Raw genomic sequence first — 15,968 nt, forward strand, 5'->3', positions numbered from 1 at the left:
TTGTGTGAAAACACAGGCCTATTAAATTACACAATGCTTGACATCAAAAGAACACACTTTGAGTGTGAGAGAAAAAGAGTTCACAGGCGTTTTCCCATTTCTAAATAACCTCTGAGAGGGCCAGTGATGATTAATTCCTTTTTCGAGGCACAAAATTGGCATTCACTGTATAAACATAGTTTTTCCTCTCTCTTGTTTCCCAATCGCATTTGGTGGGAACACATCTTTGTTTAATACACATTAAATGCGCCGCCTCTACATCAAATAACCCAGGCCTACTCCTCTTGTTAGGAACAATCCAGAAATGTAAAAGTAGCATTATTTATTTAGTTATTGTATTTTCAATTTGTACTTTCAGTTTTTATATTAGCTGTCAACGCTGTCTTTGTTAGTTTTAGTTTAGTTTTTAGTTTATAATAGTTTATAGTAACTAGTGTCATTTTAAAATAATTGAAAAATAAATAAATTGAAGAAAAAAAAACATGCAAATAAATTCAAACATCAATTCAATATCTACTATATCCTGAATATTATGAAACTTGAGATGGCCACCCAATGATGACATAATAATATGCAAATTAGATGAGTATATATTTACACCCCACATAAACTTTCGGTCATGCCCAACATTTTTCTAATTTACAGTAGTACAGTAGTCAAGCCACAAGCTTTTGAAATCTTGATGTCAAAATACAGCATTTATTTTCCAAAAAGGGTTAACAGTGTTAGCATTTCCATCAGCTATTTCAGTTTCAGTGGCATTTTCAGGTTTAATAGCATTTTTTGAAACTTGGTTGTAATGGTTTCAAATTTTATTTTAGTTCATATCATTTTTTGGACTATCACTTTGTATGTAAAACAATATGAACATTTTTGTTCAACAGTTTCACTTTTAATATGTGTGTTTGGTCTTGGAAGAGTAACCATGAAAGAATACCCTTCTGCTGCTGCTGTGGTGTCCCATAAGGCATTGCAAGGTTATACAGACAAGTATCCTTTGAACTTCTGAAGCACATACTAACCTATGCCATCACCAGACATCTCTCAGATGTGCCCAAAGCGGTGGAATTGCATATGAAGTGCACCAATTAAATCCATACCATGCCATACATTGTCTAGAGGGATCTCAGCTCTTGCTCTGAGGGTGCACTGTACTAGAGTGTTTTTAATTAGCATTTTGGAAATCCAGCTCCTCTTTGATTGAACTTTAATCTTGCTAGTGTTTGAAGCTCTCCAGCTAATGATGAGCAAGGTGTTGTCCAAACAGAGCTGTACTTTCTACAGCACTCCTTTCATCACCTCCATCATATAGATATGTATCCTAGAGACTGCTCCATTATTCATATTTATTAACGTTCATATGAAGACACCACATATCTGTGGTTTTCACATTTCATATATGTTAAAATAAATTGTTGATTATTTTTCAAACATTAACAATAGTAACCACCAAAATACAATAGTTACGGTTACTTTTACTGTTCTGACTTGGATATTGTGATGTCAATTTAGTAATGCACTATACTTTAGTACACACTGCTAAAGTAATCTGATCAAGTTATAGATCATACCCCTAAACTCGTGTCACGATGCGGCTGTTCTTTTTTTAAATATTTTTTTTTTCTTTTCAATGTGCTTCAGATCAACTCCAGTATGTCTGATTAAATTGTTTTATTTACAAATGTTTTGTTATGTATTTAAATAACTTGATGATACCTTCTAAACTAGAGGTGTAGTATTGGTAACACTTCAGTATAGGGATCAATTCTCTTCTCAAATAGTATGCCTATTATCAACATATTGGATGTTTATTAGTACTTATAAAGCAACTATTCTGCATGACCATATTCTACATCCCTAATCCTAACCAGTACCTAATCTTAAGAGCTTCCTTAGTATTAATAAGCAGCAAATGAGGAGATAATTGTGGCAAAGTTTGTAGTTTAATAGTTTGTTAATCTCGAGAATTGCACCTAAAGTGTGACCAAAAACTCCCTAGACTTACATTGAAGAATCTGACCAGAATACCATACTTTGTAAAATGCAAGCTACCACTTGGAACACCAAGTTTTACAAATGACGCTAACATTTTCTACAGTGAATCTAAAAATCTTGTTCTTTGTCATTAAATATATTTTTGGTCCATATTGGTACATCAGTCATCCATCAAAAAGACATTAGGATGACAGCTTAAGACCTTGTAGCTACAGTGTAACGTTTCCCTCAAACTAAAGAGAAGCTTTAAAATGAAAGAAGATGCGCTGAAGCCATTAATTCACAATTCACAAATATCAAGAGCAAGGAATAACAATCGAGGGATGTCCCTTCAGGCATAAGACTTGATGCAAGAATCTGTATAGCCAAATAATTATTGCCATGAGAACTTATGTTACCATAATAATGGGGCGTTTGGTGCTTTCATGTGGTTCGCCCACTGACAAAATAAGCCTAATCTCTCCCTCTGTGTCCGCTCCAAGAGTTCACTCCCAACTCCCACACAATGAACGGATTCCAGTAAAACCATTCCTCCGAACATTTATGCACAATAAACAATTATCTGTCTGAGCCTGAGATCCACCGCTGCCCTGCGCAATTGTTGAAAATAGTTGAAATAGAATCTGAATTTGGACTGCAAGATTTCAAAGGGCCAGTTTTTCTTATTTTCATCTCGCTAGAGCTTCATTAAACAGTCCGTCTTTCTCTCTATGCTCCTCTTGCTCTTTTTTCAGTTTGGGTTATGTGTGTGAAATGAGAAGAGCAAACTATAGTGATGCAGTGGTGGTCATTTGGGATTTTATTGTACGGCTCTCATTTGGGCCCTAACAACACTATTTCTGACAGGACTCTGGAAAGGCTAGAGGCTAGACCTTCATCTGCGCTTGACAGATTTTAACAGTCATTAAGTGTTTGCATGGACAACAAAACGATAACTATTAAAATCTGTTCATTATTAAAAGCCAATAATGCATTACATTGAATTTTATAGTTGACTCTTTCATGCTCTTGACATTGAATCATAAATATTGCATAAGATGGCAGAACTCAGTAAAGTAATTGGGGTAATTGGCAAAAATAGTTTTATTTCAGACTTCTTTTTTTCCCTAAAAATGCAGTTTAAGGTGTTGACATCACACAACAGGGCTTATTATGTATATGTATGCATAATAAGTGTAATCATGTTATGTTTGTAGTAGTGTCATTTGCTCAGTTTTTAATATACAATTAAAACAGTAGCAATGTTTAGTACACTACCATTCAAAGATTTTGGATCAGTAACATTTTATATATATATATATATATATATATATATATATATATATATATATATATATATATATATATATATAAATTTGTTTTTGTTAAAGAAGAATCTTCTGCTGATCAAGGTTGCATTTATTTGATCAAAAATACAGAAACAACATAATATTGTGAAATATTTTTTCTATTTTATTCCTGTGATGGAACTGTTGTGCTGCTTAATATTTTTTGGAACCTGTGATACTTTTTCTGAATTTTTTTTATTTTTTATTGTTATTATTCTTTTTTTACTATTATTAATAAAAAAGTAAAGTGTTATTACATTTAAAGCATTTATTCCAAATTGAATATATAATTATTTATATAGAGATATACTTATTTATATTAATTTAACACATTCTTGCAGAATAAGATTATAATTTTCTTTAAAAAAAAAAAATTACTGACCCCAAACTTTTGAACGGTAGTTGTTATTGTTACAAAATATTTCCATTTTAAATAAACACTGTGCTTTTTTACTTTTTATTCATCAAAGTATACTGTGTATATATATATACATATACATACAGTATACTTTGATGAATAAAAAGTAAAAAAAAGTACAGTGTTTATTTAAAATGGAAATATATATATATATATTAGAATAACTTCTGAAGGATCCTGTGACATTAAAGACTGGAGTAGTAATGACTGCAAGATGCAGTGGCAACAAAACTGCAGCAAGAATAAAAGTTACGCCACCTTTCTTTGGGTAAACATTTGGGCAGTGTTATGCAAATCTTACGACATTGTGACGTAGACGTGGAGTCTTAACTTTTACAAAGAATATCTCTTTGGATTTGTGACCTTAGTCTTTGCAGCTTTACGAGCTTTAAGAGCTTGTACCATTCCAAAGAGACAAAGGATTCTTATAATAGCATCATATGACCCCTTAAGGATGATTTTAAATTGCATTATTTTTTTGACTGTTGTTAAATGGTGCTTTCTCCAATACTAAACCTGTCACCCATTTCATGTGCTTATTGGTTTATCTGCATTCAGTGCATATATTAGAGGTGATTGATTATGTTACACCAGCAGCTGAAGTAAGATCTTAGCTTTCAGTCAAAAGATCTTCTGAAAACCTCAAAGACATTTCTGGACACTTTGACTCCAGCTGGTCAAGCAGAAATTCAGCCGAATCAATTATCTGAGTAATTAAAGCAAACCCCAAGGAGCTTTACTCATCACTGAGCTCAGGAGCCTGTTGCTGGAGTTGCCCTGACATATTTTCTGTTCGGATGTGTCCACACAGGTGATAGCTGAGCTGCAGACGTCTCTGAGCAGCGTCAAGGAAGACAGCCGGCAGGCGCAGGAGAGTCTAGAAAGACAGCTACAGGAAGCACAGGGCCGTTGGGATGAAGAGAGGAGACAGATCAACAGAGATGCTGACCAAACCAGCAAGGTCAAGAAACGCACATACACATAATGTAATCGTATCTGCAAGCAGATCGTTAATAGATGACAGTATTGAAACTTATTTCTTATGCAAAGAGGTTAGTCAATCACACCTGAGATCATTTACATATGGAATTACTAAAGGTACAGTAGCAAAACAGCCTGTTTAATTCATTTTAAAAGGGTAGAAAATGCACATGAAAAACCTGCACACTTTTGGTGACCAAATTTATAAGAGGATTTCAGCAACAGAAGTGTAAAATATGGCCCAGCAACATAGTTTTTTATGACTTGGCAGTAAAAATTAGCTTAATATATATCACCCTTAACAAAGAGGCTTCTTAAGATTCATCCAGATGATTTGTTGTTCCGTTGTCTTGACCAATTCATCATGGCTGACTGAGTGTTTTCAGCTCTTTTATGTGTGTAACAACTGAAACAACTCAACACAAAAGACTTCCAACATGCCTTTTTGCATGACAGAGGAGACGGTACAGAGTGCGGGAGTCTGGCCCAGGCTTTTATGGAGTAGACATGACTCTGCTGTCCTTTGTGGAGCTTTCAAAGAGGGTTTGGGATCATGGCCGATTGGAGTGTGGTGTTTTTACGAGCGTTTTGAAGTGGTGACCCCTGCTTTGAACTGCTGGGTTTTGTCACTAAGGCTCTAATGCTCTCTGTATTCAGGGTCGGAATTAGGAATCACTCCTTTGGATCTGACCACTGTTTTCCAATAATCTTAACAGCATTCTCACGAGTCCCCAAAGAGGCAGATGAGTTTTATCAGAGACACATCATTGATATTACAGTGAATTAGGGAGATGCACGATATGTAGCGGCTCTAGTAAAGTCATTCTATCCTTCCAAATAGACTGCTGCAGCCATTACATATTTGTGACATATTATTGTTCATAGATTTATAAAAGTTTTATTTATATAAACATTATTGACTATATGAGATTACCTGTTGAGCTTGATGACATTTAATGTCACAACTAGGGCTGTTTGATTATGGCAAAAATCGTAATTGTCGATTATTCCCTCGAAATTGTAATTGCGATTATTAATTAAGATTATCACAATTTACCTTGAATGATGTTTGATGAATTGTTTGATGCAACTGCTTGCCATATATTTATATGAAAATAAACAAGCTGAAAACACTCGAACTGAAAAACTTTTACTGCTTTTCTATAGTATTAAGCCTGAAATGTCAACATACATCAGATTGGTTTCTACTTTAAATTATAAAAAGTACAAATATGAAAGTTATTATAATGTTATACTAAAACTAAAATTAAGATAATGGAAAGAACCCTTTAGATAACATGTAGAAAGTAAAACATATCTTACGCACACCAAATAACATAAGTGGACTTTGAAGGATTAATTGCCACTTTGAATGATCACGCAGTTGTGGCACCATAAGTGTAATCGCGAATAGAAATTTGATTAATTGTGCATTCCTACCAACAACCTTTAGCCATTTATTAGCAAACCTACCTTTTTCAGTAAAAGCTTTAAAACATCATGATGGTTATTACGGATGTAATAATGGTGACCTCAGAACAGTGGAACTGAGAAACACTAAAATGCGAACTCGTTTCTGGGTTTTGACCATTAACCCTCTGAGGTCTAGGGGGTTTTGGGGGCCTGGAGAAGTTTTGACATGCCCTGACTTTTGTGCTTTTTTCAGTTGCTTCTAAACATATTAATGGCTAAAGTCTGAAAAGTTATCTATGCAGCACTAAAAGAGCCAATCTGAGGACACTTGATTTACAGCGTGAAAGTTTATGGCACTATTTATGTCAGATTTTATTGCTGATTTGATATATGTTATCAAAATGTGAGGTTTGCAAGTAGTTTTTGAGGTTTCAGTATTTCCCCATTCAGTTAGAAAGGCGCTGTAGTTGCATGACTGAAGATAGCTCCCCAGGTGTGTTCCCAAGATGCCTTTTCATGAAAAAGACTGGTTCTAGTAAGCTGCACTGTGAGTAGCACTGATTAGATTTCCTGATCTCTCTCCTTCTGTTTAACTGGATTTAGTTTCTTTCTTAATATCAAAACCATGCTCGCTGTTTATGATCAAAAGCACCAGTTTGATCAGTGTTTTATCAATATAAATGAGTAAAATCTGCAGGTCTGACAGGATAGATACAGAAATTCTGTGCAAGTGTGGAAATGATACCAGCTGCTAAAAGCTTCATATAAGCTCATAAACGAAACAATCTTTCCAGACCTGCATGTATCATGTGTTTCCCACAGTCTGAAGATCATTATGAATACAGCGTGACACGCATATACAATGTCAGAATTACTTAAAAACATTCTCAGTACTTTCCTGAAATAAATACTGACTTGAAACATGGTTTTCTCTGCTGTGTCATTGGAAATGTCTCTTAACAGCTGTTTTAAAGGGATTTTAAGTTGGCATGACATTACAATGTTACATGTTATAGATGTTATTTTGAACAACAATCCATGGAGATATTTCATTTTTAATATATATTTGTGTGTGTACCTTGTAATTTAAAGGTGGCATATGAAAATCTGACTTTTTCTGTATTTAAGTGCTGTAATCGGGTCCCCAGTGCATCTACCAACACAGAAAATGTGAAAAAGAACAACCCAGTAAAACATTTTTTTTTTTTTTTGGTAAATCTTTCTCTGTAAACTGAAAACACAAGCCTCTCAGATTTCAATCCCCCCATGAGGTCGAAAGGGGAGCTTATTATAATATTACTGCCCCTTAATCTGCAAGTTTCCACCCACGGCGTCGTCTTTGTTTTCACAAGCGAAACAGTGAACCAGTTCTAATGCCATGGTGGAAGTTAGAGCAAAGCATGCTAACTGTTCTGTCTTTGGCTGCACTGACAAGCACAGAACACTGTTTAGATTCCTAGTCTTAGAGAAGACGTATGTGCGTTTATAACATAAACGTGTGTGTATTTGACAGTTCAAGCACAATAAGACATGAAAGAGAACTTAGATTTGTACTACATGCCATGCGACAGCCTAATTAGCCTAACTGTTTGGTCTCCTTTAAAATCATGAATCCATCATCCGGTGAAACATATTTTGTGTTTGTTGATGTAGCTTCTCATATAAGCTTACTGGCTTTTACAGTTAGGGATTTTGTCCAATTACTATGTGTGTTTTTCCACGTGAAAACTTCAGTTGCTCAGCGTTCCGAGTCCAGAGTGTTAACTGCTGTTAATGAGAGTCTAAATAATGACTGAGTAGTTGATGTAAGTCCAGACACATGTATAGCATTACTGATCAAACCGAGAGAGAGAGAGAGCAAAGAATGGTTTGCACAGGCTGTGTGTGTTTGGACAGTAAGAATAAGCATGTCACACACTGACATTGTTGCCAAGTCGCACACTTCAAAGGCGGATTATGAAAGCTGAAGGGCTTGAGACAAAAAAGAGCAAAAAGAAACATCAAAGTGTGGCGCGTTTGAATGCAATAATCCCAAAACAGTTGTTCTGATTGCGCTGTCTGCTATCAGATGTCTCTGTTGCTCATACTGCTTAAGATTAAACTCTTGTTTGTTTGTCAAGTCTCCTAAAGTCCCACTTTCTCCGCCCCAAAAGCTTGCCTGTGAAAACCTTTCTTCTCTCTTTAATCGACTGTGCTCCATATGTCTGTATGAGGCCCAAAATAGTGCTGTCAGATATAGACTATGTGTTACTGCTATGTAACTTTTTCATTCTTTTCTCCTTATTTGCCCAGCTCATAGCAAACTTCTTAAAACATGTGAAGCATTCAAGACTTCTTGTTGAAGGTATGTGCTTCTGTTGAAGCCACAAGTGAGTACGAGTTCAACTTAAAAAATGAAAAAAAAATAATAATAATAATTTAGTTGCTAAATCTTAATTAATTAATTACTTGGCTACAAACAATCCAAAAGAGAGACCCACCAATCAGAGATGTTGCTGTCAACGTAATGAGTTGTGGACGAGTTGGGGTAAGCTTTAAAGGCAGTTTGAGGCTTTCTAATAATATGCGATTTTGTGCAGGAACAGATCAATTATGTACAATACAAAGAGAAAGACGTTTAGTGATGTTTATACACAAATATGATTTACATAATTCTTAATTGAAGATTTGTTTTACTGCCTATGGAGAAAATGCATGGGAAACAAACTTCCAGAAGGAAGGCCTCTGCTCAAAGTGTGAAAGTGGATGTTTGACTTTTCAAAAGGCTCTGTGCGAATGCTACGGAAGTTGTCTTGTAGAGCCTTTAGTTCGCAGTGTTCCCCTCTCTGAGATGTGTTTTTTTTTTTTTTTTTTATGAACTCCAGACGATGTTATTGTCACAATATTGTCTGCATTCTGCAGTTGCTTTATTGATGAAGCATACATCTGGCTTGACCTTAGAATGTGGCAAAATGCAGGTAATTGTGTTATCTATTGTTTGTAAAGGCGCATCAATGATGCCTTAAAAGGTTGCTTAGCTGCTGACTTGCAGAAGGACGTGCATATTTTTCATGTCCTGCTGTTTACAGCTTTTCTTCCTCTGTCTGATTGACAGTAGCATGTGCTCCAACAACTAGTTTGTGGGTATGTCTACGGATGTCCTTCCAGATATGTGTCTGTGATCAAAGCCGTTCAGCTACATTGTGACTCACCTTGGTGCAGTTGTGTTCCTGCACACAGATGACAGGGAAGGGCGCGTGTGCTGGTCCTGTTTCACCCCCCTGCCTAAACCCAGCAGTCCCATCATGCACAGCTGCCGTTTAAGCCTGGCTTTGCTTTCGACTTTTGTCGCCATGCCTGGCTGTGACATCAACAATAGCTCCCTACCTCCAGTGTCAAACCGCAGCACTTTGATCAGTGCCTCCATCACCACAGGAGCCCTGCCATGCTGCACTCTTGCTCTGACATCACTCACGCAGCATGCGACAAATCTCGCAGTGCCACATGCATCCGGGCCGCATGTGGCATGTGGCATGTGTCATTCTGATGCCGGCCTTTCTATTTATAATGCTCAGGAACACTGTCCATGCTTTGTCGTCACTGCCACCTTTATGTTTATTAGCCTACTCCTCTGATCCACAATGGAAGTGGGATTTTTAATTTATTATTTTAATTCACTATTTTCAGAATTAGGCTGTTTATTCAAAAATTTGCTGTGCTCTTATTATGTGTTCAGTCCTTTGGTTTTTTATTTTTATTTTAACTTAATTTTAACTTTTACATTTAATTTAACTAGTGGTAACTCAACAGGACAAAAATGTTCTGAGAATCAAATATTGAAATGCATTACAATGAACCACAAATGCCCAGCAGTAAAACAAAAATAATTAACATGGGCTGAATAAGAAAATGTTTTTCTCACATTCTGATGGTTTCGAAAACATCTTGATAATTGATAAATATTCATTGGTTTGAAGATGAGGGCATATCATACAACTTGTGCATGTTAGAGAAGGGTTTCTCAACTCTGGCCCTCAAGGTCCATTGTCCTGCAGAGGACAAGGTCCATTGTCCTAGCACTATCCTCGAACTTACCTGCCTGTAACTTTCTTTGGATCTCAAGGGCTAGAGTTGAGATTCCCTGTGTTATGGTGTTTTGAGTCACAATAACTAGTATGTTCCTGTGGCTCAAGTGGTAGAGCATTGTGTTAGCAGCACAGGGTTGTGGGTTTGATTCCCAGGGAACACATGTTAGGTAAAAACTGTTAGCCTGAATGTACTGTAAGTCACTTTGGATAAAAGCATCTGCTAAATGCATACATTTAAATATATTTTTTTAATTTAGTATGTACAAAATAGGTGTGGTTGGTTTTGTTAGTCCTGTAATTTCCATTATTACAGCTTTACTATATGCAAAGTGATATGGAATTGTAATGCGGTCAGGAGAGCTGCCTGGAACTACGTTCGCCATGGGTTTCCCAGAAAATAATTGCACACCTCAGACGTTCATCAGCCAGTCAGATTAAAGCATTCAACGGCCCCCGTTGTATAATATAGAAGGCATTCTCCCAATCAAATTATTTAGGCTGAGCATCAACATTCACAAACCACTGTCCATTGTTATTTTAACAGAAAAGAAAGCTCATAATCATGACTTTATAATTTGGAAATATAAAGTTTCCAAAAGCACATGAAGACAGCAGAGAAGCGCTCTCGCTCAACACATTGGAGTGGATCATTTTGTTAACTTTGTGGTTTATTATTTTGAGTCGTATGAGACGCAGTAACACATGTCCCTCTCACAATATATTGCTTTTCAGATCTATCACTTTTGATGCTCAGAAAAATGAATGCAGTCATTCAGCACGTATCAGAAGATCTGCGCTCTGGTGGGGTTAGCGCTCACACCCGTGCTCTTGGCCACCTTTTACAACCGAGCCAGGGACTGGTAAACGGAGCAATCATACTAGTCAAATGAACCAGGCTTTGGGGGTTAAGATTTCCTAGTGTAAGCACACCCTAATTATTCTCCCGCATCCTGCACACATGAGTCTCTACCTGCACATCAAGTATTTTCCTGTGCCACACTCCGCTGCGATGGGTCCCGTGATTGTGCAGGTCTCTAATAGTAAGATGCCTGTTATAATGTTATTATCCAGGCTCTGGACTCTGAGCATAACTTATTTTTCTATAACAAACTATAAAATATTTTCTATTAAAACTTTAATGTCCTGGCATTGACAAAAGCTTGTTTTATATTTAATTTAATTACATTAATGTTATAAGTTGAGATTTAGGCTAAAATAAATATTTTAACCACTACTGTGAAAAATGAACACTGCTGTAAAAAACACCTTATTTAGTTTCTGCAAACGAAATGTTATTACACTTTTGTTCATATAGCAGTAGACCTACTTTTAAATGAAAAAAAGTGCACAATACACTACTTTGAATGCATTATTAGTTTTGTGCATAAAAATGCGATTAATCAATATATATATATATATATATTGCAAAAGTTTGCATGAAGTTATGACAAATTCTAACTAAATCATGTTAAATATCGAACCATGTTGAGTTAGAAGAACTTAATTTAACATAATTTATATTTAAAAACAGTTGATTATTCCAATTAAATTTGCTCCAACTAATGGATTTGTGGTCCTGGAACCAACAAATTTAGCATGTGTATTTAATAAACACATAAGATGTTTCATGTCACTGACATTAGCACAGTCATTGTAGTGTTTTCTTTTATGTGGTTTACTTTTCAGCACAATGGTAACCACAGAAACTCTTTCAATTGTCAAACATAACAGTATTAAACACCAGCAGGTATTTCCCTTCATTAAAAACACTTAATTTCAACATTTACTCTCCTTATCCAATCCTTTGCAAAGCATGCTGGGAACTACATACCCACTACCCAATTTTCAAAGTTAACTATACAATTTTATTGATTTACTATACATTTTACAGGGATTGGGGCAACTGGCCAGAACACACTAGCACCTACATATTAATGCATTGTCAACCACCAAGGACTCTATAGCAATCCCAGAGCAATGCACCAAATCGCTCAGAACATTCTAGCAACTGCCTTGGTACACGCTGGCAACTATCCCAATCACACTTGAACCATGGTGGTGACTTTTGCAGGGACAAACACTGCATTTTCTTCAGAATATGTAAAATCCAGCAATCAGACTACAGCAGACGATGAAGCACATGTTGAAATTATACTTTCCATTGCACAGGTGCAGCCCTACATTGCGAGTCCTGGCCTCTTATTGATTCTTTCATGTGTGCTCATGTGTTCATTTGAGGTTGGGGGTTGATGTGTCTATTCTCAAGACCAAATCTCAAATGCACACACACACACACACACTTTTGCTGTAAGATGTGTGTGAGGCGGCAGCAGCACGTTAAAACATGTCCAATGAGAGAATGAGTCCTGACATGTGTTACCTCTCTGACTCATACAGCAGCAGCTTTATTAAAACAGAGACTGATGTAAGAGTATAGAGAGGAGAGGATGTGAGAGTACAGGAGTGTTTCTCAACAGCTTGATTGTTTATATCATTGCAAAATGTAAGCTATATTATTACCCAGCTATAAGTATATCCTACTTTATTTGTATGCATACAGTATACTCAAGTTAAATGATGTATACTATAGAAAATAAGCGTAACACTTTATTATATGGACCAATTGTCACTATTAAGTAGTTGCTTATTAGCATACCTATTATTATCATATTTGCTTTTATTACTTCCTATAAAGCACACTTTGCATTACCATATTCTACATTTCTAATCCTGTACCTAAACTTAACAACTACCTTACTAACTATTAATAAGCAGCAAATTAGGAGTTTATTGTGGCAAAAATAGTAGTTAGTGGAATATTAGACCTTAAAATAAAGTGTGACTGAAACAATCTCAACTACATGATTGCTTTTATATGAACTACATTATTGCCCAGATCTAATCTGAAGATGTTATAAACATTAAACTCATGATTTTATTTGAAGCTGCTTCTAAACAGCGTGTATTGTAAGAAGCACTGTGCAAATACATTTGACTGGTTTCTGCTGACAGAACTCGTAAACTTGTGTGCACAGGTATCAGTTCTGACTCACACGCCACTAATGTTCTTCATCACTACTTTAGTAGCACACTAATTTAACTCCTTACGATTGTTTTTATTCCAGCTACAATCAATTACTCTTTCAAAATTGAGCATGATTACTATAGTTTCAGTTATATATATATATATATATATATATATATATATATATATATATATATATATATATATATATATATATATATATATATAGTTAGTGGTGTTTTTCTAGGCTATTGCTATTGAATTATACTTAACTGGTAACATGTTTTACTCCATTTGAGCTCCAGGCATAAATTATTCCTCAAATCATATGACTTTTTGAGGAGAGGTGTTCTGTTACTGTTTTTAGGATAAATATGTGTGCCTATCCATTCCATTCTAACACAGAAGAAAATATATCAGTTCCTTATGATAGATGTCTTTAACTACTATCTACAAAAAAAAAAAAAAACAGGTGGCAGACATGGTAAGGTAAAAAGGGTTGTTAAATACATTAAAGTAATTGCATGCAGTTTTTTACATGTAAGTACTTAGAAGACACTTAGTATGTCCCGTTTTGTTTTGAACCACGCTGCCAAAACAACTGCAACATTCTTTGAAACGTCTTTTGTGTTCCGCTAAACAAAGAAAATCAAACAGGTTTGGAATGACATGGAAGGAAATGATGACAGATTCTTTATTTTTGGGTGAACCAAGCCTTGACCTTTAACGTCATTTTTTTTGTTTAGTTTTTTCTGTCTGCTCAAGTTCAAGCACACGGGGTCTGGAGTGAATGCGTCCTGTTATTCCCTCATTCTTTCTCTGACCCTGCCATGACCTCTGAGCTGTGCGTGGCTCTCGTTCAGTAACGTGCCGTTATATGGTTGAGGTTTGACACAGACTCTTAAAGCCACAGGAATGATGAGTTAGCAGATTCGGTGAGATTTGAGTAAGATAGCCTTCATTTGCTTTCCTTGGTGTTTGTGTCTGGAAGGGGGTTTGGCAAGATGGTAGCTGATAAATGAGTGGATGAGGGATGGGGCAGATTCCCAGAACCCTTTGAACCCTGTATCACAGGAAGCAGCGTGTGATAACGTCCCAGTGGCCTGCGTGAGAAAGTCAAGCCTTGAAAGTGCAGCTCTCACCCCCACACGCTTCTGTACATTACACAGTTAGACAGCCCTCACCACCAGTATGAGCTTAATACATTTAGTGTTCCTCTTTAAAAGAAAAAAAAATGTTTTTGCATTTGCAACAGTGCTCTTTTTATTTTTATTTTTTTATTTTTTTGATCAAGGTCCTTTTATTGAGGAAGCAATGAAGATGTATGCATCAGATGTAATTAAAAAAGTAAGAAAATAAAATAAAAGCTAACAAACATCTTATCAGAACAAAAATGAATAAATAAAACGAATAATACCCAGACCAATAAAAAAAATTAAAAAAATAAATCCTACGTAAGTAAACATGTACAGGAAAAAAGCATTGTTTACATTCAGACCAGTTGCGAAGTTGTAAAGTCAATAATTTTATGGAATATCAGATTTTCTCCAACTGTACATGATACCTAACATCTGCTTATGATAAAGAGGAAGAGTCTTTTCATTTGCACAAAATTTGCCTTCTGGCAAAAACTGAACAAAATCAATAACATCTGACTAACTAATATAATTAATCCAAATGTTGCAATAGCATAGTCCATAACATAGTGAGATTTGGTCTCTATACTAAAGTTTTACCAATAAAACCTACAAATTTAATAACAATAGACATGACAAGAATATATAAAGAAGCTAGAGATTGTTTTGCATTAGTCACATGTAGGATCTACATCACTCCTAACTTAACCTACTTAGTTTATAGATTTAGCTTATAAAGTGTTTTTGACCTTGCTTTCTTTCAGTGTTTTTAACATGTCGTAACTGAGATTTTCCAAGTGGCTTTTAGCACACTAGTAACAATTTAGTTTAGGGACCAATACTTACTCCTAACTAGTTTTTTATTAGCATGCATAGAACTAGCATTCTGGCTGTTTATTAGTAATTAGAAAGCACATATTAATGCCTTTTTTTTTTTTTTGCATGGCCATATTTTAGATATGTTAATCTGACCCATACCTAAACTTAACAACTATTAATAAGCAGCAAATTATGAGTTGATTGAGGCAAATGCTGTAGTTAATAGTTAGCTAATAGTGAGTATGTGTGTAGTTTGGTTTGCAGTGTTTTCATTTGCAATGCTAACATAATATATCAGATTATTTTGAATAATTGTAGAACATCTCTCCTCAAAAGACTGCAATACTTCACTGTGAATTGCTTATGGTTAGGGATATTTTCACATCATTAACCACAACCTTAAACACAGTTCTTTTTTTCTTGTTTTGTTCTTGTTTTCAGCAATAGAAATAGCACAAGAAAAATCTATTTTTTTTTTCTTTCAGATATGGTAGTATATAATATCTGTTACACAAGGGCAGTTAAAGTAGTTTACTTTCATATTTCTATTTCCTATTCTCAAAAGACTTCCAAGGATCAGGTCTGTTTTAATTACACCGCACACTGCACTGGACCCTTTTTTTTCTCCCACAGACCGCTCTGTGTTTGTAGTTTGCTGAAGGATTTGTGAAGGACGTGTTGGCATGCTCAGCTCTTGGCACGGGAGAGTTGTGGATGGTATTGAACTGTTATTGTTTGAAAGCAGCAGTCACTGTGTCAGAACCACAAAACACCAAAGCAGAAAGG

The 15,968-nt window shown here is 35.6% G+C and overlaps 1 protein-coding gene across 6 annotated transcripts in view; it reads left to right on the top strand.

The window, feature by feature from the left end:
* cep112 (centrosomal protein 112) overlaps positions 1-15,968 on the top strand; it is a 177,916-nt gene that overhangs the window by 142,372 nt on the left and 19,576 nt on the right. For 5 of the 6 annotated variants that reach the window (XM_052552539.1, XM_052552541.1, XM_052552540.1 and 2 more), the window contains one exon: positions 4,553-4,702. The exons of the other annotated variant lie outside the window; for it this stretch is intronic. In XM_052552539.1, the coding sequence (XP_052408499.1) occupies positions 4,553-4,702 (150 nt within the window). The remainder of the gene's footprint in view (positions 1-4,552; positions 4,703-15,968) is intronic. 6 annotated transcript variants of the gene reach the window in all.

Source organism: Carassius gibelio, chromosome B3 (assembly GCF_023724105.1).
Source record: "Carassius gibelio isolate Cgi1373 ecotype wild population from Czech Republic chromosome B3, carGib1.2-hapl.c, whole genome shotgun sequence".
Classification (NCBI taxonomy): Eukaryota; Metazoa; Chordata; class Actinopteri; order Cypriniformes; family Cyprinidae; genus Carassius; species Carassius gibelio.